Source organism: Oncorhynchus mykiss, chromosome 19, assembly GCF_057628025.1.
Source record: "Oncorhynchus mykiss isolate SJ-2025 chromosome 19, ASM5762802v1, whole genome shotgun sequence".
In the NCBI taxonomy this organism is placed as follows: domain Eukaryota; kingdom Metazoa; phylum Chordata; class Actinopteri; order Salmoniformes; family Salmonidae; genus Oncorhynchus; species Oncorhynchus mykiss.
The window spans coordinates 28,636,308-28,662,086 of record NC_143040.1 but is presented as its reverse complement, the minus strand read 5'-3'; the positions used below and the strand labels follow the sequence as shown (position 1 = coordinate 28,662,086).

The 25,779-nt window shown below is 43.0% G+C and overlaps 1 protein-coding gene across 1 annotated transcript; it reads left to right on the top strand.

The window, feature by feature from the left end:
* The first annotated feature begins 3,910 nt into the window (after positions 1-3,910).
* adra1b (alpha-1D adrenoreceptor) lies at positions 3,911-25,410 on the top strand. The gene is given in 2 exon segments (NM_001124650.1): positions 3,911-4,917; positions 24,785-25,410. Coding segments are annotated over 2 exon segments (1,545 nt in total). The 5' UTR covers positions 3,911-3,965; the 3' UTR covers positions 25,378-25,410.
* The last annotated feature ends 369 nt before the right edge of the window (positions 25,411-25,779 follow it).

The window sequence follows — 25,779 nt, the reverse complement described above, 5'->3', positions numbered from 1 at the left end:
AAAAGTGCAGCTGCAAACCCCTCTCATCGGGCATTCCAGGTTGGGCTCAATCAAACAATAAGGAAATAGGAAAAATACTATTTGAACCCAGGTCTGAATGGGATGGATTGGGATGGGACAGAATGTTTTAACAGGACAGTAGCCCCAGTTGCACATTAAAGGCTTCTGACTGGGAACTGTAACGAGGCGGTGGCTGTGACAGCTGAGCGTCCTCAACGCTACATAGGAAAGTGCTGGACATGGGGTTAAATTTCAGACACTCTTACCAGGGGGGGGGGGGGGGGGGGGGTATCCACTGTCCAGCGTGTATTTAAAATCTAAAAAGTAATAACAGTTGATTTAGCGACAGGAGGATAACAGATGCAGGGGAAATATACCTCAACTGTTTTCCATTCCTCTTCTCCATGTTTTAGATGTAGTGCGGTGTTTAGAAATACCGAAGTGGATAATCGGATTTGGATATGAACTGTACTACTGTGCTCTTGAAGCAAGAAGTTCTCCTAAATAGCATTAGTCTATTTCCTCCTTAATGGATAACATGTCAAATATCAACTTTGTAAGTCCCCTTGTATGGTCAAGGGTGTCTGCTACAAGAAGCAGTACAGCGATAGAGGTTGCTTTCACCTAGACATGTCAATTGCACCACACAGTCACATCACAGACCTTGTTTATTTAATTTCCTAATTTAAAAGTTGCTTGTTACCGGAGGAGACGAGATTCGTTGTTCCTCAGAGAACTTCACAGAAAAGTTACACGTTTGTCCGTAGAAGTTAATGCATTCAAAGGACAACAAGAAAATAAAATGTCTGCTTCTGTCTGGTTTCCAAAAGTGGAATATTAAACTTGAAAAAAAGTATGTTGGATTGGATAACAGTAGTGTTCTGCTGACATAGCACACTAGTAAATACATCCCTTCACATGTTCTGTAGTCATGTCCAGAGCCAAGAAATGGACAGATTTAGAAACCATTATGATAAATAAAAAAAATGGATGTGCACTTGGTGCTTTAAGGACATGATGAAAAATGGAGATGATTGACAGGTGGCCATCTTGGAAGGACATTTCTGTAAGAGTTATTTTGCAGCCTCTCCAGGCTCCAGCTATCCGTAATCATGGTCCATGGGAGGATTGTTCCCGAGGAACTGCCTCTAGACTGCAGACTGGCTGTTGAGGTTCAGGGTGACTGACATTGTGTAGTTCGTTATTGCGTTACTCTGCATGAACAGAAAAGCATCCGGACCCCTGACAGACATCATTAAGTCATTTCATACCCTTTTCTCACCCATATGCCACAATGAATCACAATGAAAAAAAAGAAAATATTTTAGACTTGTTTGGAGGACTAACCCTGGATGTGTAACATAAGGAGTGATCGTTTTGAATCAGATATTATCAAACTATTACCAGTGATATAAAAAGTAGATGTAGGCCAATGCTCATTCAGCCCCTGCCTAAATAGCCATACTTCTCATACTTCCCATGCAATATGCATGGAAATACATAATTCAGTCCTCTTTCTAAGGCAATATCACGGCTAGTCTATACTCCTCAGTCAAGCATCTTGCTCTATGCTTTTGTGTGTTTTTTCTCCACTTAGGTATCTTTTCAAATGCAACTGCAAAAAAAAGGGGAGTGCAGATTGAAGCGCAGCATGTGGGTTGCCCCTTGTGAGTCCGGCAGCGACTCTGCATTCTGCCTCGCACCATTTTCCCAGAGCTTGTGTCCCCTCCGCTTCTCTCCCCCGGAGCTCCCTGGTGGCTCATAACGACCCCCCCTCCCTAGGGGGACAGAAGCAGCTGCACAGAGTCACTGGGGACTTACAACTTTACAGCTAGGACCCAGAGGGCCATTTTCACTCAAACCTACAGCTCTGGGTTGGGGCCATGACTGACAGTGTTTTTGTTGCAGTGTTCATTTCAACTCACTTGTGGTTTTGGATTTGTTATGTTTCAAACATCTCTGCCAAAAAAAAAAAAAAAAAAAAAAAAGTCATAATACTAACACATCTAACATTATGTACCAGAGCTACAAAATGCACAATTAAGTATCTATTCCATTATATTCTATTATATTCTAGCTATTTTACACTACATGGCCAAAAGAATGTGGAACCCCCTTCAAATTAGTGGATTTGACCATTTCAGCCACACCCGTTGCTGACAGGTGTGAATGAAAACAAGCACACAGCCATGAAATCTCCATAGACAAACATTGGCAGTAGAATGGCCTGTACTGAAGAGCTCAATGACTTTCAACGTGGCACCGTCATAGGATGCCACCTTTCCAACAAGTCAGTTCGTCAAATTCCTGCCCTGCTAGAGCTGCCCCGGCCAACTGTAAGTGCTGTTATTTTGAAGTGGAACCGTCTAGCGTAAAAATCGTCTGTCCTCAGTTGCAACACTCACTACCGAGTTCCAAACTGCCTCTGGAAGCAACGTCAGCACAAGAACTGTTTGTCAGGAGCTTCATGAAACGGGTTTCCATGGCCGAGCAGCCGCACACAAGCGTAAGATCATGATGCACAATACCAAGCGTCGGCTGGAGTGGTGTAAAGCTTGCAGCCATTGGACTTCAGAGAAGTGGAAACGCGTTCCCTGGAGTGATGAATCACGCTTCACCACCTAGCAGTCCGGCGGACAAATCTGGGTTTGGCAGATGCCAAGAGAACGCTACCTGCCCAAATGCACAGTGCCAATTGTAAGGTTTGGTGGAGAATGAATAATGGACTGGGGATGGTTTTCGTGGTTCGGGCTAGGTCCCTTAGTTCCAGTGAAGGGAAATCTTAACACTACAGCATGCAATGACTTTCTAGGTGATTCTGTACTTCTAACTTTGTGGCAAGAGTTTGGGGAAGGCCCTTTCCTGTTTCAGCATGACAAAGACCCCATGCACAAAGCGAGGTCCATACAGAAAACATTTTTGAGATCGGTGTGGAATAACTTGACTGGCAAGCACAGAGCCCTGACTTCAACCTCACGAACACCTTTGGGATAAATTGGAACGCCAACTGCAAGCCAGGCCTAATCTCCCAACATCATTGTCCGACCTCACTAATGCTGTTGTGGTTGAATGGAAGCAAGTCCCTGCAGCAATGTTCCAAAATCTAGTGGAAAGCATTCCCAGAAAAGTGAAGGCTGTTATAGCAGCAAAGGCCGGACCAACTCCATATTAATGCCCATGATTTTTTTGTGAGATGTTCAACGAGCAGGTGTCCACATACTTTTGGCAATGTAGTGTATTATATTCTACTGAAGGGTTTAGTTTGCATGTAGTCTGGCTTCAGGTTGCATATGTCAGCGATGTTATACTGAAGTAGTCTAAACATCAACTGAATATTAGGCTATGGGTAAAATATATACACTCGCGGCGACACTGGCATGCGCGTTGAGTGTGTGGAAACGGGCGCGACTCCCTCTCGTGGCATCGCAGTTATTAGGAGACGCGTCACTTAATCCACTTGCTAGGGAGGAGCGCAGGGCTCAGATGCTGGGGTCCTCGGCAGGCTGAGACTGTCGTTCGGGTTGGACTTCTTACTAAAAGAATACCACCAGTGGACTAGAATCGGACCATCCGGTGCTATGGAGCTACAAAAATATACTTACTGATACTTCATTTGAGCTTTTCTGACATTTTTACTACCTCAAAGAACTCAAAGAAAATCCCTGGCTGGAACAGTCTTCAGTTTAAAAAAAAGGAATAGTTGATCCCGCATTTTCAGACAGAGGGATGGTGCTGTAATTGCGCATCGATTTGATTTTTGTTGGGGGAAAAAATACGCATTTAATAGATGAAACAATCTAGATAACACTAGAGATGTTTATAAATTCAAGACAATTCACATCTGTGAGAAGAATGTCCCATTTCATCTCGTTTTCTTTTCATAATGGAAACACACAAAACATTATGAAAACCACTTTGTTTTCCCTTGGAATCAAACTATAACGTTTTCTTTATGGAGTTTCAAAATGACATATTCTAATTTGATGAACGAAAGCAATGATGGAATATATTTTGATAAAGCTCTCAACGAATCTTTCCTGGGCCGAATCTTATTCACAGACAACAGCACCAACTCCACCAGCTGCACCAACATCACCCTGGACCCCCAGGTCATTGCGGTCGGGGTCTTTCTATCCGTGTTCATCTTGGTGGCTATCGTTGGGAACATTTTGGTTATCCTCTCGGTGCTATGCAATAGACACTTACAGACCGTCACCAACTTCTTTATAGTCAACCTGGCCATAGCGGACTTGCTATTGAGCATTATTGTGCTGCCTTTCTCCGCGTCTTTGGAAGTGCTGGGATGCTGGGTGTTCGGCCGGGTCTTCTGCAACATCTGGGCAGCGGTGGATGTTCTCTGCTGCACCGCGTCCATCCTAAGCCTCTGCATCATCTCCATAGACAGGTACATCGGGGTCAAACACTGCCTCAAATACCCCACCATCATGACGGAGAAGAAAGCCGCTGTCATTCTGGTCTTGGTCTGGGTCTCCTCCATGGTCATCTCCATAGGACCGCTGCTGGGATGGAAGGAACCGCCGCCGACCGACGAGAGCGTCTGCAGCATCACCGAAGAACCGGGCTATGCCCTCTTCTCCTCGCTCTTTTCCTTCTACCTGCCGCTTATGGTCATCCTAGTGATGTATTTCAGGGTCTACGTGGTGGCCCGGAGGACTACCAAGAGTTTAGAAGCTGGAGTCAAACGGGAGAGAAATAAGTCGATAGAAGTGGTGCTGAGGATTCACTGTCGGAGCATGCTGGAGGATACTTCCAAGAGTAAAAACCACCCGTTCCGGAGTTCGCTGTCCGTGCGCTTGATGAAGTTCTCCCGGGAGAAGAAGGCTGCCAAAACCCTGGCGATTGTCGTCGGGATGTTCATCCTGTGTTGGCTACCGTTTTTCTTCGTCTTACCACTGGGTAAGTGTTGGTTTGCATTATCAACATTTAATTAGCAATTGATTGGGAGTTAAAGAGGTCCACAATAGAGACGACAGTCTAATTGCTTCTTTGTTTTAACCATATGTAAAATCTGTGTCTCTGAATCTGTACATTTGTGGGTGCTCTCCCTTGTGTGATAAGTAGGATTCGCTGTATTGATTGACGAGTGTGCATTTCACTGCGAGGATGTAGCCTATACCTCGTGTCCATATCACTCAAATACAATTAAATTACTTTTAGGTTATATCTTGTTCACTGTGCTTATGTTTACATATTGAAGTGCACTATTTAGAACGTGAAACATTAAACAAGGATGTTTGAAATTCATCCAAGTGCATAATTAGTATGAGAAGGTTGCGCGCAGCGTGCAAACTGCCAATACAATACACTCTTTTCGTATCTGAAATTGTGAGGTATTGGTTTTTCTTTTCTTTTCTTTTTCTCTAGAAGATAAACGTAGCATAATGGGAAAATCCACAATTACGCACTATTACACACGACATATGCTCGGTAACAATGTACTACAACCTATCATGAAGAGTTCTAATTGTGGCATCCGGCATCATTACACAAAACTATAAGTCCGATTTTTCATATGCCTATATACATGTGCAAATAATCGATTGTTTGCGGTCCATAGACATAAAATATCCTTCAAAGGCGTCATCAATTGTGCTTGAAGCCCTACTGTTTTATAGCAGTATGTTGAAGAGCAAAAACAAGCCATTCCAATTTCTTTCCTGACATAAAAGTACACTCAAGAAAAACTATTTTATTTATCATAGTGATTAAGGAGTCACATTAAAATATATAATATTCCCCACCAACATTAGACAACTATACTGAACATTTGAATTGCTTAAATAAGTACATGAAATCAATGATGAGAGAATAATCAGATTAACTGACAACTGCCACAGACATGGTGGTGTAGCAGGAAGATTGGCATGCCATGAACCGAGGTTGTGTGTTCATATCCCAGGTGAGGACATGTTGAATCATAATTACTGTATAAATGAACATGCACCATGCAATTGTGTATCAACTATGTAAGTTTAATAAGCTGTGTGTAATCAGCTGCACAGACTTTTTTTTTTATAGTTAAGATTCCCAAATAATAGTTTCTACTTGAATGGACATATGAGTTGAGAAAACATCATTTTATTATTGACAGAATTTTTTGACAAAGTTCTCTCAAGTTGGAGCTTAGTTTGGGCCAACTAATAGTTTTTAGTTCAGGTTAACACTAGGACAGAGAAGTTGAGTCAACAGAAGAAGAAAAAGGCCTGTAACCAGTTACTTAATAATAAGAGTTGTGGGTGTTTGTTTTTACAATGCATTTCTCTACAACAAACAGCTCAATAGAGAAAAGGAGTTGAAAGAGAGTAGAAGGTGTTCAAACGCAACACAATATACTCTACAGGTCATTAAACAGCAATAAAAACAATGTGTGAGAGTCAGTGCAAGAACCTTTGGCTGATGGTGATTTGAGAAACAAACAGGTGACTTGCTCACGGAGCGGCAGACGCTAATGAGTTGGAAAGTGCTTTACTGGTGAAATGTGGTCAGATGTAGAGACGAGAGGCATAACAGGAGTTAATCAAATGCCACCCTAATTATGTCAAGTGTAATACGTTTTATAAGGAGCATCAATGAGAAAGAGGCGGGGGTCAAACGTGTGAAGCAGAATTCACCAAGCGTTGGCTTGTTCACCCGCTAATAGGGAACGTGAGCTGGGTTTAGACCGCCGTGAGACAGGTTAGTTTTACCCTACTGATGATGTGTGGCGTAGCCATTTATGATGACATCCTGCTGGGAAAAAACTGGTTGAATCAACGTTGTTTCCACATAATTTCAACCTTCCCAAAATGATGTGATGACATTGAGTCAACATAGAAAACTGATTGGATCCATATAAGGGCATTTCATATTTCTTTTCACCCAAATTCTAACCGAAGTCCAATGACATGATTTCACGTTGAATTCACGTTAGTTGACAACTCAAATCAAAACTAGATGTTGAACTGACGTCTCTGCCCACTGTGATGTCAAATAAGAAAGACACACACATTGTACACACCAATGGCGGTCAGTGCAATTTAAGATGAGGGAGGACACATCTTTCTTTTCTTGAGCATGGCCTCTTACAGCATATTGGATGGCTGTCATTCATATTCCATTCACCCAGTTCAATGTAACGTTTTCCCTATACCCATCATGAGGGTGCTACAACCTAGCCTATGAATGAAAGTTTACAACGTAGGTGCACACAGGTCGAGGAAACATTTTGAGGTGACAGAAAGTGTCATATGGACAGACAGTGACACATTCAATACTGCCTTGCACACTCTTGCCTGTATCTAGCTGATCTAGGGTGTAATCGTTTCGTTTCGTTCTGATTACTTCCTTTTAAGAAATGTTTTTCAAAAGAATTTGGCTAAATGAATACACCCCTGATCACACGTAAACACAGTTCACTTTCATAGCAGCCATGTTGTATTCCTTCTCGCAATTATGCGCTCTCCTCCTCTTACCTTTTCACTTCGCTTGTGGACTTCAATCCACAACACACCAGCTAAGTCTATGACATTAAAATACCTATTTATTCTGTTTCGTCTGACTGCGCAATCCACAGTTTCATCAGACTAGCCAGGGAATGTATAAACTTGATCTCCACTGTAAAAAGCATCCAGACATTATCTCACATTTCTTTTAGACTAACATGTAGTTTTCAATGGCGGAAATATGTATAAACCTTGCTGTCTGTCTCTTACAACATTGTTTTAATATTCCAATTCTATCTCCAGCTGACCCATAGTAATGAATGTGTCACTACTTTTTCTACATTTTGGTATGTTACAGCCTTATTCTGAAATTAATAATCAATCTACACACAATAGCCCATAATGACAAAGCAATAACAGGCTTTTAGACATTTTAGCAAATTCATCCCCCCCCAAAAACTGAAATATCACATTTAAATAAGTATTCAGACCCTTTACTCAGCACTTTGTTCAAGCACCTTTGGCAGCAAATACAGCCACAAGTCTCCTTCGTTAGGACACTACAAGCTTGCCACACCTGTATTTGGGGAGTTTCTCCTATTCTTCTAAGCAGATCCTTTCAAAATCTGCCAGGTTGGATGGGGAGAGTCGCTACACAGCTATTTTCAAGTCTCTCCAGAGATGTCGAGTTCAAGTCTGGACTGTGGCACACAAGGACATTTAGTGACTAAGCAACTCCTGTGTTGTCTTGGCTGTGTGCTTAGGGTCATTGTCCTGTTGGAAAGTGAACCTTCACCCCAGTCTGAGGTCCTGAGCACTCTGGAGAAGGTTTTCATCAAGGATATCTTGGTACTTTGTTCTGTTCATCTTTCCCTCGATCCTGACTAGTCTCCAAGTCCCTGCCACTGAATAACATCCCCACAGCATGATGCTGCCACCACCATGCTTCACCATAAAGATGGTGCCAGGTTTCCTCCAGATGTGACGCTTGGCATTCAGGCCAAAGAGTTCAATATTGGTTTCATCAAACCAGAGAATCTTGTTTCTCATGGCCTGAGAGACTTTAGGTGCCTTTTGGCAAACTCCAAGCGGACTGTCATGTGCGGAGTGGCTTCCATCTGGCCACTCTACCATAAAGACCTGATTGGTGAAGTGCTGCAGAGATGGTTGTCTTTCTGGAAAGTTCTCCCATCTACCACAGAAGAACTCTAGAGCTCTGTCAGAGTGACCATCGGGTTCTTGGTCACCTCTGTGAACAAGGCCCTTCTCCCCAGATTGTTCCGTTTGGTTGGGCGGCCAGCCCTAGGAAGGGCTTGGTGGATCCTAATGTCTTCCATTTAAGAAAGATGTAGACCATTGTGTTCTTGGGGACCTTCAATGCTGCAGAAATTTTATGGTACCCTTCCCCAGATCTGTGCCACACAATCCTGTCTCTGAAATGTATGTACAATTCCTAGGACCTCATGGCTTGGATTTTGCTCTGACATGCACTGTCAACTGTGGGACCTTATATAGACAGGTGTGTGCCTTTCCAAATCATGTCCAATCAATTGAATTTACCACAGGTGGACTCCAATCAAGTTGAAGAAACATCTCAAGGATGATCCATGGAAACAGTATGCACCTGAGCTCAATTTCGAGTCTCATAACAAAGGGTCTGAATACTTATGTAAATAAGGTATTTCAGTTTTTATGATATTATACATTTGCAAAAAAATAAAAAAACATGTTTTCGCTTTGTCATTATGGGGTGTTGATTAGTGAGGACATTTTTTTATTTAATAACTTTTTTTATAAGGCTGTAACGTAACAAAATGTGGAAAAAGTCAAGGGGTCTGAATACTTTTCGAATGCACTGTATACAAAGAAATGTCAAATGAAAAAAAGGTCAAATGAAACAAAGTGTAGCTAGTTTGCAGTCTTTCCAGCGTCAGTTGGAAGTGATTGTTTTATCTGTGTTGTTGGCCCGCTCCTCGGAACAACAGTGTCCTAACAAGTGAGCACATTTTCTATGCCAGGCGAAATCGCACCTCATTAGCTCATTTTTATGGATGCATCCAAATGAATGTCACTAGAAAACAGCTTAAACAAATGCAAATGCAGCTACTGTTGATGTTATTCTGACTGCACTTTTTGAAGTGACTGCAAGTTAGTCATAGTTGGCTAGTTAGCAAACAAGGGATAAGAACATTGCCAGCCAGTATGGAAATGAAACATTTAGAAGGAACGACTGGGTTTGCTAGCTAAGTAATTGAAATTGAAAGTGAAAAAGAAAACATGTAATCTCTCTCTATCTCTCTCTTGCTTTTCCTTTATGTTGGAAGAAATGTATTTGTTCAAAACTGTTCAACTATTGTCTTTCTCTCTCTTTGAGTCAACTACTCACCACATTGTATGCACTGCAGTGCTAGCTAGCTGTAGCTTATGCTTTCAGTACTAGTTTCATGATCTGATCTTTTGATTGGGAGGACAACATGTCAAGAGCTCTGATATACAAGAGCTCTGATAGGTTGGAGGATGTCCTCTTGAAGTTGTCATAATTACTCTGTAAGTCTATGGAAGGGGGTGAGAACCATGAGCCTCCTAGGTTTTGTATTGAAGTCAATGTACAGAGAAGAGAACAGAAGCTAGCTGTCCTCTGGCTACACCATGGTGCTACCATACCAAGTGCTGTTGAGGCTACAATAGACCTTCATTGCAAAACGGTGTATTTTAATCAATTATTTGATGACGGGAGTATATTTAGTCTAGTTTTATCTAAAAAGGATAACTTTTAAAGTGTTTTACCATTTTTATTTTTATGAAATTCACTGAGGAGTACAGTCCTCCCCGTCCTCTTCTGAGGAGCCTGCACTGGTACACACACATGCACACTCTATACCTCGTCCTTTCTATTGCATTATTTACAGTATGTATCAGGAAAATCATTCAAAAGCAGAAAGATGGCCAGCACCACTTCGTTAGTTCCACCCAGCGCGCACATTTTTGGCTGCAGTTCTGTACTCTTAACAACAGAACAACAGAACAAATGGACTGTGCCCCCAAGATAGACAAAATATTTTAGAGATGGGTAATTCTTAAAGCGATATTCTGGCAAACATTGCTTTTGGAACAAAGGGTGGAGTTTAGTCAGGCACCATAGAGTTTAGAGAGGGAGGCATCTTTCAGAAGTTGTACTCTACCTCTGAGAGTAAACAACAACTAACTTTGCAATAGGGATTTCTATCATGGGAAATCCTATTCGCACCACAGGTGTTAGGTTGAAAAAGGAAAGTGTGTTTAAAACCATTGGGGATTTCCATCTCAATGGACCCCTGTTTGTAACATTGTTGCAAGCCAACACAGCCTCGTTGTTTTGTATAAGCCTACACATAACATACTATGCCTACTAATCAAGTTGAGTTCCTTAGATTTCAGTTCCTACAATCCCCAGGAATGTTATTGTGCGTACTTGGCTGTTGGTTGGCTGATAGCATCTCCTGGCTCGGCTCCAACCAGCACGCTCTGCTACTTGTGCCAGGCTAGCTGAGGCCCCCCAGCCCCAGCCTTCCAACCTCCCAGCCTCTCAGTCCTCCAGCCCTCCAACCTCCAGTCCCTGTGTCCCCAGCTCCCCAACTCCCGATTCAATTACTTTTAAGTTATATATCTCTTTCACTGTGCTTATGTTTACATATTCCAAGTGCACTATTAAGAAAGTGAAATATTAAACAAGGATGGTTAAATTTCATCGACACGAAAGAGTCTATTAAGAGAGATGGGTAACTCTAATTGCGGTATTCAGGCCGCTGACCCCAGGAACCCAACGGTCCACTGCCCTTATGACAGCTGTAATTGAATTCCTCCCATAGTCTCAACAACACACGCCCAACAGCCAGGATGAGGGGGAAGGGAGGAGGTAAAGATGGCACCATTCCACACGTACAATACCCCTCTCGTTCTTTTGTTCTCTCCCCCTCTCAAAACTTCTCTGCCTTTCCTCTTCATGTCTCTGAGTTAGCCTTTGCATGCAATGTCTTGGTAGAACGAAGTGAGAAACATCGCTTGGTAACCTCATGATAGTGCACAGAGCGAGGAAGTCAACTACCAAGACATTTCATTCAGGGTGCAACAATAAATCCACACTAAGCAACCACTGAAGGCATTGTCATTATCTTAGGCTAAATAAATGTGGGTCTGATGATGCTCGTGACTCAATTTCTGTGGCTCCAGTCCCCATGACACATATATTTGTGTTGGAACACAAGCTTTTAGCATTTGTCTGAACACACAAACGCACACGCAAACGCAAACGCGCACGTACACACACACGTACACACATACAAACACACACACACACACAGCCTTAAATAGTTGCCAAAATCTTTCAAATGTCATCACCTCGCCACTCAAATGTCGAGCGAACCTCCAATTCTAGGAATGCAGAGCAGTTCAAAAGAGATAATGTTTAACACTTCTTCTACGAGCCTTATCGCTGTAAGAATGTCCGTGTTAATGTGGTGGCGGAACTGCGACAGACTGACAGCAGGAGAAAATATTGTAATACAGTCAAGCCCAACGTTTCACTTTTTCCAAAAAACAAAATGTCAGTGCTGTCCATAGGTCTAATCTAAAACGGAGAAAAATATCAACTTTGGGGCCGTGTGCTGTTAAAGCCGAGGAACAAAACAAAAAAAATACATTTTGAGGCCGTAATGTCTCTGCCTTAAGGAGATAAACTCGTCATATATTATATGCAGTAGGCAATGTGTATAGTAATGTGACAGAAACCTTGATATAGGATACACAGGAAGGCATAGTAATTAGTAATACAACTCTAACCATATACAGTACCAGTCAAAAGTTTGGACACACCTACTCATTTAAGGTTTCTTTCTTTTTACTATTTTCTACATTGTAGAATAATAGTTAAGACATCAGAACTTTGAAATAACACATATGGAATCATGTAGTAATCAAACAAGTGTTAAACAAATCAAAATATATGTTATATTTGTCACGACTTCCGCCGAAGTCGGCTCTCTCTTTGTTCGGGCGGCGCTCGGCGGTCGGCATCGCCGGTCTTCTAGCCATCATCAATCCACTTTTAATTTTCCTTTTGTTATGACTTGTCTTCCCACACACCTGGTCTCATTTCCCTCATTACATGTTGTGTATTTAACCCTCTGTTCCCCCCATGTCTTTGTGCGGAATTGTTGATTGTAAGTGCATGTGCACGTTTTTTCTGGTGCGCAACGGGTTTTGTACCCATGTGTTTGTTGTTCTGGTTTCCAGTGGTTTTATGAATAAAACTGCTCCGTTGATTACCTAGTTTTGCTCTCTTCCGTCTGACTTCCCTGCCGCCAGTTACGCACTCCCTTACAATATTTGAGATTCTTCCAAGTAGCCACCCTTTGCCTTGATGAAAGCTTTGCACACTCTTGGCATTCTCCAAACCAGCTTCACCTGTAATGCTTTTCCAACAGTCTTGAAGGAGTTCCCACATATTCTGAGCACTTGTTGGCTGCGTTTCCTTCACTCTGCGGTCCAACTCATCCCAAACCATCTCAATTGGGTTGAGGTCTTCACTATTATTCTACAATGTCGAAAATAGTCAAATAAAGAAAAACCCTTGAATGAGTTGGTGTCCAAACTGTTGACTGGTATTGTAGATATCCGAACTCAGTACTTTTACAAACAGAACAGACACGTTGTACGTAACCTGAAACTGTAGGTACGTATCGCTTCTGATTGTTACAAAGGCATCTGATGATGGCCTTGGCACCAGTATCACCATGTTATTGAAGACACTGATGTTGTAAGGAAGGTCTTTGACTCCAAGCAAAACGAGACTACTGTGTGGATTTGTCCCAAAATGGGCTCCTGAGTGGCGCAGCAGTCCAAGGCACTGCATCTCAGTGCTAAAGGAATCACTACAGACCCTGGTTCGATTCCAGGCTGTATCACAACTGGCAGTGATTGGGAGTCCCATAGGGCAACGCACAATTGGCCCAGTGTTGTTAGGGTTAGGTTGGGGTATGCCGTCATTGTAAATAAGAATTTGTTCTTCACTGACTTGCCTAGATAAATAAAGATTACACCATCTCCTGCATAGTTCACTACTTTGACCAGAGCCATATGGGTCAAAAGTAGTACACTATATAGGGAATAGGGTGCCATTTTGGACATGACTAACATGTTGTTGCGCTTTTTTTACATGATACCATTATGAATATCCCCATACCCATGGAGAGGTGGGAGGGGGCAAGGGGAGCTCTGCTTTGCCAAAGGAAATAATTAGCTCAGGAAAAACAGGCCTGCACGATGTTATCTTTGAGGATAATTTTTTTTTCATTTCACATTCTTGATAGGTTCTGAGAGTACTTTGGCCAATAGTGAGAGGGGCTTTGCCATTTGTTTCTCTCATCATCTATTTGAAAGAAGACAAATTGTGAGGGCTTGACAAATTTAGCAGGTTGTGTCCATCAATAGACTACCTCTGTAAGCATAGCCTTCCCCCTTGGCTGTATATATATACAGTGGGGCAAAAAAGTATTTAGTCAGTCCCCAATTGTGCAAGTTCTCCCACTTAAAAAGATGAGAGGCCTGTAATTTTCATCATAGGTACACTTCAAATATGACAGACAAAATGATGAAAAAAAATCCAGAATTTTTTATGAATTTATTTGCAAATTATGGTGGAAAATAAGTATTTGGTCACCTGCAAACAAGCAAGATTTCTGGCTCTCACAGACCTGTAACTTCTTCTTTAAGAGGCTCCTCTGTCCTCCACTCGTTACCTGTATTAATGACACCTGTTTGAACTTGTTTGAAGATATCAACTGTGGCAGCAATTATTAGGAAATGGAAGACATACAAGACCACTGATAATCTCCCTCGATCTGGGGCTCCACGCAAGATCTCACCCCGTGGGGTCAAAATTATCACAAGAACGGTGAGTAAAAATGGCAGAACCACACGGGGGGACCTAGTGAATGACCTGCAGAGAGCTGGGACCAAAGTAACAAAGCCTACCATCAGTAACACACTACGCGGCCAGGGACTCAAATCCTGCAGTGCCAGGCATGTCCCCCTGCTTAAGCCAGTACATGTCCAGGCCCGTCTGAAGTTTGCTAGAGAGCATTTGGATGATCCAGAAGAAGATTGGGAGAATGTAATATGGTCAGATGAAACCAAAATATAACTTTTTGGTAAAAACTCAACTCGTCGTGTTTAGAGGACAAAGAATGCTGAGTTGCATCCAAAGAACACCATACCTACTGTGAAGCATGGGGGTGGAAACATCATGCTTTGGGGCTGTTTTTCTGCAAAGGGACCAGGACGACTGATCCATGTAAAGGAAAGAATGAATGGGGCCATGTATCGTGAGATTTTGAGTGAAAACCTCCTTTCATCAGCAAGGGCATTGAAGATGAAACGTGGCTGGGCATGGCACAGCGTGGCACAGCATGACAATGATCCCAAACACACTGCCCGGGCAATGAAGGAGTGGCTTTGTAAGAAGCATTTCAAGGACCTGGAGTGGCCTAGCCAAATAAATTCATAAAAAATCATACAATGTGATTTTCTGGATTTTTTTCTCTCATTTTGTCTGTCATAATTGAAGTGTACCTATGATGAAAATTACAGGCATCTCTCATCTTTTTAAGTGGGAGAACTTGCACAATTGGTGGCTGACTAAATACTTTTTTGCCCCACTGTATATATAGTGATCAATGTTGGTCTAGATTTCCATGGTTTTGCCTTTTTCCCAATGTTGGTCCAGACGCAATAATAAAACAGACTTAAAGGGATACTTCATCCAAATGACAAAATGACACATTGGTTTCCCTACCCCGGTCTATGGACATGGAGTGCTGTGTTACCTTGTTCATAGATGACTTACTGGGATAAGAAAAACTATGTCATTTTTAATTTGGTTGAACTGTACCTGTAATACTCTCTTGAATGGGGCAGCAGGTATCCTAGTGGTTAGAGCATTGGACTAGTAACCGAAAGGTTGCAAGATCAAATCCCCAAACTGACAAGATAAAAATCTATCATTCTGCCCCTGAACAAGGCAGTTTAACCCACTGTTCCCAGGCTGTCATTGAAAATAAGAATTTGTTCTTCGCCGACGTGCCTAGTAAAAAAAACAAGTACATTTCTAAATAAATTGCTCTCTTGAAAACGGATACTCTATAAAGGCTTACAGAAAGTGTAAGTAAAAAACGCAAGTTACTATTCAAAATATCTAAGTATCATATGGCCCTGCCAGATCCATCAGCCAGGCCTGTACGTAACTCACTCCAAGTGATTGGCACCTGTCAAAGCTTGCACAACACTCATTACACTGTTGCACAGTCCTTTAAGGCCTCTCCACTCAAGGTTTCGATTTCAAAGCATTGATTCATAGAACAATGACCTTTACATTGAGTGTCGTCTTCAATTAAGCAATCCTCTCCCCCAACACTACACCGCAGTTGATTGACAGGTAGGTCATTTGCTTATTATAAATGGCTGACATACTGAATAGTTTCCGGTAACACTTGACTTAAAACCTGCCATTATAATCCTTTATAACTTTTTGTAAGCATGTATCAGCCATTATAACTGTGTCACAATGTATTATATCTGCTGGTTCTAAGTATTACAGAGTTTCTCCTGGATTTGGGAATATTACAGCTGAGATGTCACCAGCTCCTCACGCACGTAAACGTTTTTCAAAGCATTCAATTCATAGCTTAAACTGATGTACATGGTGCCTTCAGAAAGTTTTCACACCCCAGACATTGCATATTCCTTTAAACATGGTGAAGTTATTAATTACACTTTGGATGGTGTATCAACACACCCAGTCACTACAAAGATAGAGGCGTTCTTCCTAACTCAGTTGCAGGAGAGGAAAGAAACCGCTCAGGGATTTAACCGTAACTTTAAAAAACAGTTACAGTTTAATGGCTATGTAACGGTTGTCTTGGGTGGAAGAAGGATCGGGCCAAAGCGCAGCGTGGTTAGTGTTCATCTTTTTAATAAGAAACTGAACACTTCAAAAATACAAAACAACAAAGTGACAACCGAAACAGTTCTATCTGGTGCAAACACACAAAGACTGAAAATAACCACCCACAAAACACAAAGGAAAACAGGCTACCTACATATGGTTCTCAATCAGACAACGATTGACAGCTGCCTCTGATTGAGAACCATATCAGGCCAAACAAAGAAATAGAAAAATATAGAAAAACTAACATAGACAACCCACCCAACTCACGCCCTGACCATACTAAAACAAAAAGACAAAATAAAGGAACTAAGGTCAGAACGTGACAGGCTATGATAGGAGAAAACAGAGGATAGATCAACAACATTGTAGTTACTCCACAATACTACCCTAAATGACAGATTGAAAAGAAGGAAGCCTGTACAGAATACAATTATTCCAAAACATGCATCCTGTTTGCAATAAGGCACTCAAGTAAATTCTAATTCACCTTTCAGCAGGACCATAACCTAAAACAAAGGCCAAATATACACTGGAGTTGCTTACCAAGAAGATGGTGAATATTCCCGAGTGGCCTAATGACAGTTTTGACTTAATGCGGCTTGAAAATCTATGTCAAGGCTTGAAAATGGCTGTCTAGCAATGATCGACAACCAACTTGACAGAGCTTTAAGAATAAATAAAAAAATAATTTACAAATGACAGAGTCATCCATGATTCACCAAACTATATTTTGAAAGAGGAAGCAACGTACTTTAAGCATATGTTTTAATTTCAGTCTCCTCCATATCCACGAACTGAAGTTACTTGAAAGTATTTTTTTTAAATTAGTAGTGTAAAATTTACAGCTAAACAGAAATACTAATTACAGAGGAGGAACTTCTAGATAAAAACTCCAGGGCTGGATGGCATACCAATTGAGGTACAGTACCAGACAAACGTTTGGACACACCTAGAAAGAATTTAGAAATATTGCACAATCCAGGTGTGCAGCTGGTCTGTATTTCAAAAACCTGTTTTCACTTTGTCATTATGTAGATGGGTGAAACAATTTATCATATTTAAATCCATTTTGAATTCAGATTGTAAGACAACAAAATGTGCAAGGAGTCAAAGAGTATGACCACTTTCTGAAGGCACTGTAAGGCTGGGACTCTGGGAACTGTTAAACTGTCACAACTGAACTTTTCAAAACCATATCCTCACAAAATACAAAAAAAAACATATTCTCGAAAGAGAAGCTCCACATAAAAGAGACTCCGTAAACTCCTAAAAACAGCTAAAGTACTATGAAGTAGTTATTCATCTCCGGCTGCTGATGTGGTCATGGCAACGGCGGCGATGTGTCAAGGCAACAAGCCAAATCAATCCAGGTACTTCCTAAGTAGCATATGACTCGTGACTACAATCGGAATTCATCGCTCAAAGTTGATGTCTTTTTTTTGACTACTTTTTCCATGATGCCTTGTGTCTGATAGTTCATTTTAATGCTGTGTTGTTGTGTTGAACCAGTCAGCAGTGAAGCCTCTGGGAAGAACAGGACCAAAGGGACATAAATCTCTCCTTCTAGCAGATGTAAATTGGCATGACTCATTCTTGAAACACGATTCCTAGCTCCGCACCAGATGAAAACCAATCTCAAACTGGGCAGATGAGGGCAGACTAGGGGAAGGAGGGTATAGAGTTGTTTATATGACACATACCCCCCTGCGGCAAAGTTAGGAGTGTGTGCATGTGAGTGTGAATAATGAATCTGTGTGTACTGTATACACAACAGACCTGGGTTTGAAATCTTTTCAAATACTTTGAACGTTCCCTTGAGTCTGCCTAGAGTGCCAGATGGGCTGTCACGACTTCCACCGAAGCTGGTCCCTCTCCTTGTTCGGGCAGCGTTCGGAGGTCGAAGTCACCGACTTTCTAGCCATCGATGATTCTCTTTTCATTTTCCTTTGGTTTTGTCTTGTATCACACCTGGTTCCAATCCCATCAATTACATGTTGTGTATTTAGCCCTCTGTTCCCCCTCATGTCCTTGTTGGTGATTGTTTGTTGGTAAGCTATGTGCAAGTTATTTTCTTGTGGTGCGACAGGTTTTGTACCCACTTGTATTATTTTGTATATTTTGGTTTTCGGAGTTTTCGAGCACTTATTAAACTGCTCCATTTATACCAAGTTCGATCTCCTGCCCCTGACTTCCCTGCCACCAACACGCACCCCCTTACATGGGCACACTTTAGGGAATCTTTCATTGGTTACATTGCGACAGGCAAGCTCAATCACAGCAAACAGCAAACTATTGTATAGTTCCCCCAAAACTGGCAGAAAAGAGCATGATAGTTGTATCTTTGTTTCGTCATCGGCCTTCTACATCAAGTACACAACACTAATAACGAGAGAAAACAAAGCAAGACCTCAAACAATGAACCACCAGTGAGTTTCACTCTGTCTCCATCACCCACCTAATGGTACCGAGTCTTCCTGTAGTAGTAGCCTAATGGGCCACATACATCCGACAACAGTACAGTAGTCTATAATGGTGTCATCAGTCAGATCCCACACAGGGGGTCACAAGGGGTTGTCTGGTTCTTTAAAGGGATCGTTATGTACAGTAATGCCCCCAAAAATCTGGCTTGGTGGTGGTGGGTTCCTCCGAGCAACACTAGCACACCAATTACCCATTACACACAAGCACACACAGACACACCAATTACCCATTGCACACACATACGTATGCACACACACACCAATCTTGTCCAAAAGGAACACGCTTTCATCTCAGAGACCTGACTACCACCCAAATTACCGCCATACTGGCCAAGAGAGGAGGCCTGTTGTGACCCTATGTCAGGTTGTTAAAGCCACTCCAGTGGGTGATGGTGGCTGATGATAACCTCTCCTCCCCTCCCTCACTACACTACCTCCTTTCCTCTCTACTTGCAAGCGTGCCTCTCTTTTGCTATTTACATCTTTGCTACTTGTATAGTGCCTGTGAAGCCGGTGCAATGCTGACACTTGCAAGTAGACTGTGTGTGTGTGTATGTGTGTGTGTGTGTGTGTATGTGTTTTCCTCATCAGCATAGTGAAACAAGGAACATTTGGACAAGTGGGGACATTTCACCTGTCCACACAAAGAAAAAGGCTATTTTAGGCTTAAGGGTTACAATTAGGGTTTGGGTCAGGGGTAAAAGTAAGGCGGTACGGTGTCCCGGCAAAATAAATAATGTGGGTACGTCGTAGCAGTAAAACATGAGCCTATATGGGTTCGAGCCCAGGCTCTGTCGCAGCCGACCGTGACCAGGAGGTCCATGGGGCAACGCACAATTGGCCTAGCGTCGTCCGGGTTAGGGATGTTTTGGCCAGTAGGGATATCCTTGTCTCATCGCGCACTGGCAACTCCTGTGGCGGGCCGGGTGCAGTGCACGTTAACCAGGTCGCCAGGTGCACGGTGTTTCCTCTGACACATTGGTGCGGCTGGCTTCCGGGTTGGATGCACGCTGTGTTAAGAAGCAGTGCGGCTAGGTTGGGTTGTGTTTCGGAGGACGCATGGCTTTCGACCTTCGTCTCTCCCGAGCCCGTACGGGAGTTGTAGCGATGAGACAAGATAGTAACTACTAACAATTGTATACCCCGAAATTGGGGAGAAAAGGGGGTAAAATTGAAATAAAATAAAATTAAATTAAAAAAACATGAGCCTACCACAATGATTAAATCAAAATGTCAAGAAAACTGTAGGCTATTACATCAATTGGCTATTGCACCAATACATCAATTATAATAGGGAGGAGGTCAGAGACCTAGTCGTGTGGTGCCAGGACAACAACCTCTCCCTCAATGTGATCAAGACAAAGGAGATGATTGAGGACTACAGGAAAAGGAGGAGGTGCTTTTTTTTCACGCCCCCATTCTTATTGACGGGGCTGTAGTAGAACAGGTTGAGAGCTTCAAGTTCCTTGGTGTCCACATCACCAACAAACTATCATGGTCCAAACACACCAAGACAGTCGTGAAGAGGGCACGACAAAGCCTATTCCCCCTCAGGAGACTGAAAATATTTGGCAATGGTCCTCAGATCCTCAAAAGGTTCTACAACTGCACCATCGAGATCATCCTGACTAGTTGCATCACTGCCTGGTATGGCAACTGCATGGCCTCCGACCGCAAGGCACTGCAGAGGGTAATGCGAACAGCCCAGTACATCACTAGGGCCAAGCTTCCTGCCATACAGGTCCTCTATATCAGGTGGTGTCAGAGGAAGGCCCTAAACATTGTCAAAGACTCTAGTCTCCCTATTCGTTCTGCTTCCGCACGGCAAGCTGTACCAAGCGCCAAGTTGAGGTCCAAGAGGCTTCTTAACAGCTTCTACCCCCAAGCCAAGACTCCTGAACATCTAATCAAACGGCTACCCAGACCCCTCTTTTACCCTGCTTCTACTCTGTACCGGTAGCTCCTGTATATAGCCTCACTTGTTATTTTACTGCTGCTGTTTAATTATTTGGTAGGGTTAGAATTATGGTTAGGGGTTAGGTTTAGGGTTAGAAATTAAGGTTAGGGGTTTGGGGTTAAGGTTAGGTTTAAAGGATTTTTTTTCAATATTAAACTTAATATTCATCTCCAGCACCACCCCAACATCGACATATGTTAAAATGGGACGTTTCTATGTTTGTGGTTGTCACGCCTTGACCTTAGAGAACCTTTTATTTCTCTATTTTGGCTAGGTCAGTGTGTGACTAGAGTGGATAGACTTGTTGTTTCTTTTCTATGTTGGCCTGGTATGGTTCCCAATCAGAGACAGCTGTCTATCGTTGTCTCTGACTGGGGATCATATTTAGGCAGCCTTTTCCCACCTGTTTGTGGGATCTTGATTTTGTATTGTTGCTTTTCAGCCCTACAAAGCTGCACGTTCGTTTTGTTACTCTTCATTGTTTTGTTGCTGGTTACATGAATAAATATGATGGACGCCTTCCACGCTGCACCTTGGTCCAATCCTTCCAACAACGATCGTTACAGTACTAAAATACTTAGAGGAAGACAGGTTTTTCCAGCAATATTGGTGTGCCTTATTTGATTTTTACCACTTATGAGTAGGCATTGCCTACTAATTAATTGCCTACTAATTGGCTGATGATGTCATTGGAAACATCCATCTTCTTTTTTTTGTACAAAACATAGAAAAGCGCTATTTTCACATATGTTGATGTTGGGGTGGTGCTGGAGATGATGAATATGAAGTTAAAAATATAGAAATGTCCCTTTAAGAATAGGTTAAGCCCTAGAGATTTAGGGTTAGTGGTTAAGGAAAATTGGATTTTGAATGGGAATCAGTTGTTTGGTCCCCACAAGGATAGTGTGCGTGTGTGCCACGTCAGCTCCAATCTAAACTAAACTGCCCACAGGTCCCTAAGGAGAGGGCTCAGGCCAGGGCAAGGAGAGATGAAGGAAAGGAGGGCCAGTCAACACCGTGGCGGAGATGAGATGAGATTAGGGACGTGGGGGCTGTACCAAGTGTTCCTCTCCACTGAAACATCTCTACCAAAAGTACAGTTTTTCGTAGCGGTCTATGTACCTCTACAAACTAATGCTGGCACGAAGACCGCCCTCAACAAGCTGAATAAGGCCAAAAGCAAACAAGAAAATGCTCATCCAGAAGTGGTGCTCCTAGTAATGCAGGACAACTTCAATCTGTTTTACCTAACTTCTAGTAATGCAGGAAAACTTCAATCTGTTTTACCTTTTTTTCTACCAGCATGTTATATGTGCAACTCGAGGGAAAAAAAACTCTAGCCTGCCTTAACTCCACACACAGATGCGTACAAAGCTCTCCCTCGCACTCCATTTGGCAAATCTGACCATAATTCTATCTTCCTGATTCCTGCTTACAAGCAAAAACTAAAGCAGGAAGTACCAGTGACTCGCTCAATACGGAAGTGGTCAGATGACACGGATGCAACAGGATTGCACAGACTGGAATATGTTCTGGGATTTATTCAATGGGATTGAGGAGTATACCACATCAGTCACCGGCTTCATCAATTGTGCATAGATGACGTGATCCCCACAGTGACCACAGTTACATATCCTAACCAGAAGCAATGGATTACAGCCAACATCAGCACTGAGCTAAAGACTGGAGCTACCACTTTCAAGGAGCAGGATACTAATCCGGACGCTTATACGAAATCTCGCTATGCCCTCAGACAAACCATCAAACAGGCAAAGTGTCAATACAGGACTAAGATTGAATCCTACTTTGGCTCTGACGCTCGTCGGATGTGGCAGGGTTTACAAACTATTAAGGATTACAAAGGGAAACCCAGCCGTGAGCTGCCCAGTGACACAAGCCTACAAGACGAGCTAAATACCTTCTATGCTCGCTTCGAGGCAAGCAACATTAAAGCACGCATGAGAGCACCAGCTGTTCCAGTCGACTGTGTGATCACTCCCTCCGTAGCCGATGTGAGTCAGACCTTTAAACAGGTCAACATTCACAAGGCCACGGGGCCAGAAGGATTAGCAGGACGTGTACTCAGAGCATGCGTGGACCAGGTGGCAAGTGTCTTCACAGACATTTTCAACCTCTCCCTGACCTAGTCTGTAATACCTAGATGTTTCAAGCTGACCACCATAGTCCCTGTGCCCAAGAATGTCATGGTCATCTGCCTAAATGATGACCGACCCGTAGCACTCACATCTGTAGCTGTGAAGTGCTTTGAAAGGCTGGTCATGCGTCACATCAACACCACTCGGAAACCATAGACCCACTCCAATTCACACACCACCCCAACAGATCCACCGATGACGCAACCTCAATTGCACTCCACACTGCTCTTTCCAGACGAATGTTAACCTGTTTAAAGGTCTTACATCGGCTACGGAGAGCAAGATCACACAGTTGTCCGAACAGCTGGTGCTCTTAGGTATGGTTCACTGTTGCTTGTCTCAACGCGAGCATAGAAGGAATTTAGCTCGTCTGGTAGGCTTGCGTCACTGAGCAGCTTGCGGCTGGGATTCCCTTTGTGATCCGTGATAGTTTGCAAGCCCGGCCACATCTGAAAAAGATCAGAGCCTGCATAGTAGGATTCGATCTTAGTTCTGTATTGACGTTATGACTGTTTGATGGCTTGGAGGTTGTCTTGGGATTTCTTATAAGCATACAGATTAGTGTCCCGTTCCTTTAAGGTGGCAGCTCTAGCTCAGTGTGAATGTTGCCTGTAATCCATGGCTTCTGCTTGGGATATGTACATACGGTCACTATGGGGGGCGATGTCGTCGATGCACTTATTCATGAAACCAGTGACTTATGTGGTAAACTCCTCAATGTTATCAGATGAATCCAGGAACATATTCCAGTCTGTGCTAGCGAAGCAGTCTTCTACCTTATTATCCGCTTCATTGGACCAATTCAATATTGAGCGTGTCATGAGTACTTCCTGTTTGCAAGCAGGAATCAGGAGGATAGAGTTATGGTCAGATCTGCCACATGGAGGACGAGGGAGAGCTTTGTATACATTTCAGTTGGTGGAATAAAGGTAATTGTCATGGCTGATGAAAGGGGAGGACCAAGGTGCAGCGTGGTGAGCGTACATTTTCTTTATTAACTCAAAATGACGCAAAAAAAAACAAATAACCACTACAAAACCAAACCGTGACGCTCAAAGGCTATGTGCCCTAAACAAAGTCAACTTCCCACAAACACAGGTGGTAAAAGGGTACCTAAGTATGCTTCCCAATCAGAGACAACAATAGACAGCTGTCCCTGATTGAGAATCATACCCGGCCAAAACATAGAGATAGGAAATTATAGAAACACAAAACGTAGAAATGCCCGACCCAACTCACGCCCTGACCAAACCAAAATAGAGACATAAAAAGGATCTTCAAGGTCAGGGTGTGACAGTAATCTAGAGTTTTTCCCCTCTAGTTGCACAGGTGACATACTGGAAAACATTTGGTAAGACAGTTTTTCAGATTCCCTGCATTAAAATCACTGGCCCTATATAGCTGTTTATGGCACTATACTGTACATCTCGTTGAGTGCCGGTATTGGTTTGTGGTGGTAAATAGACAGCTATGAAAAAAATAGAATAAAACTCTCTAGATAAATAATATGGTCTGCTACTTATCAAGAGGTATTCCAACTCAAATGAGCAAAACCTAGAGACTTCCAGAGATCACGCGCCAGCTGTTGTTTACAAAGAAACACACACCTCCCACCTTAACCTTACCCGAAGAAACTGCCGTTCGCTCTTGACGATGCATAGTAAAAACAGCTAGATGTATCTCATTTGAGGCCAATTCTTGTCTTACACTCAAAATCTTCAAGATTATCACAGATCCTAACACCTCTCTCCTCTGTCCCCTCCCAGGCTCCTTCTTCCCGGCACTGAAGCCATCTGACATGGTCTTTAAGGTCATCTTCTGGCTGGGCTACTTCAACAGCTGCATTAACCCTGTCATCTACCCGTGCTCCAGCAAAGAGTTCCAGCGCGCCTTCACCCGCCTCCTCCGCTGCCAGTGCCACCGCCGCCGCCGAGTCCTGCGGCGTTTCTATGACCAGCACTGGCGCACGGCCGTCAAGGGCCATCACAACCAGGGCATAGATGGCAGGGAAATGGGTACTATGAGTATTGGCAATGCCAGTGTGACAGACAACCGGCCGGGGTACTCCATCAACCATGAGTCGTGCGGAAGCTCAAATTACTACAAGGGTACTCAAGGACGTTCACTGAGTTTTAAAGGGTGGAGCCTGTTCCCGCCACTACAGAAGTCATCGTTCCAGCTCAAGGAGAAGATGAACAATCTGTCCAATAAGATTAAGGGAGGCGTCACGACGCCCTCCCTTGCGAGGACAGAGATTGACACGGTTTCCATGGGGATTTACAACGACGTCGCCGAGCAGAGCTGCTATCAGATCTATGACCTCACAGAGTGCTACGGCCTGAAGGAGACAGACATCTAGATTCTAGAGGGACAGACAAAGGGAGTGGCGAATGTGGATGGCTACTGTCATTTCAATTGCTTCTTCAATGACATTTGCAGTGACGCTGCAAGTGAAAGCACGTGATGGTTGCCATTGGAGTATCAACACAGGGAATGACCAATATAATTCCTTCCTTAAATCACCTAGTTGGGGTTTGCCGTTGAGAAGCAGAAAGAGGTAAGAGTCAAAAGGAAGTGCTCTTTTCCACTTGCACAATGGAATGGAATGCGGAAATTCCACAAAATGTAAGATCGGAACTTGGGGTTATCATGGGACCATTTGACCAGCAAACAAACAAGACTGGAGGAACATTTGTCTGCAGAGAGTTGTTTGGACATCGATCAAAGGCCTGAGTTCATTTTGTCTGGAAATGGCCCAATT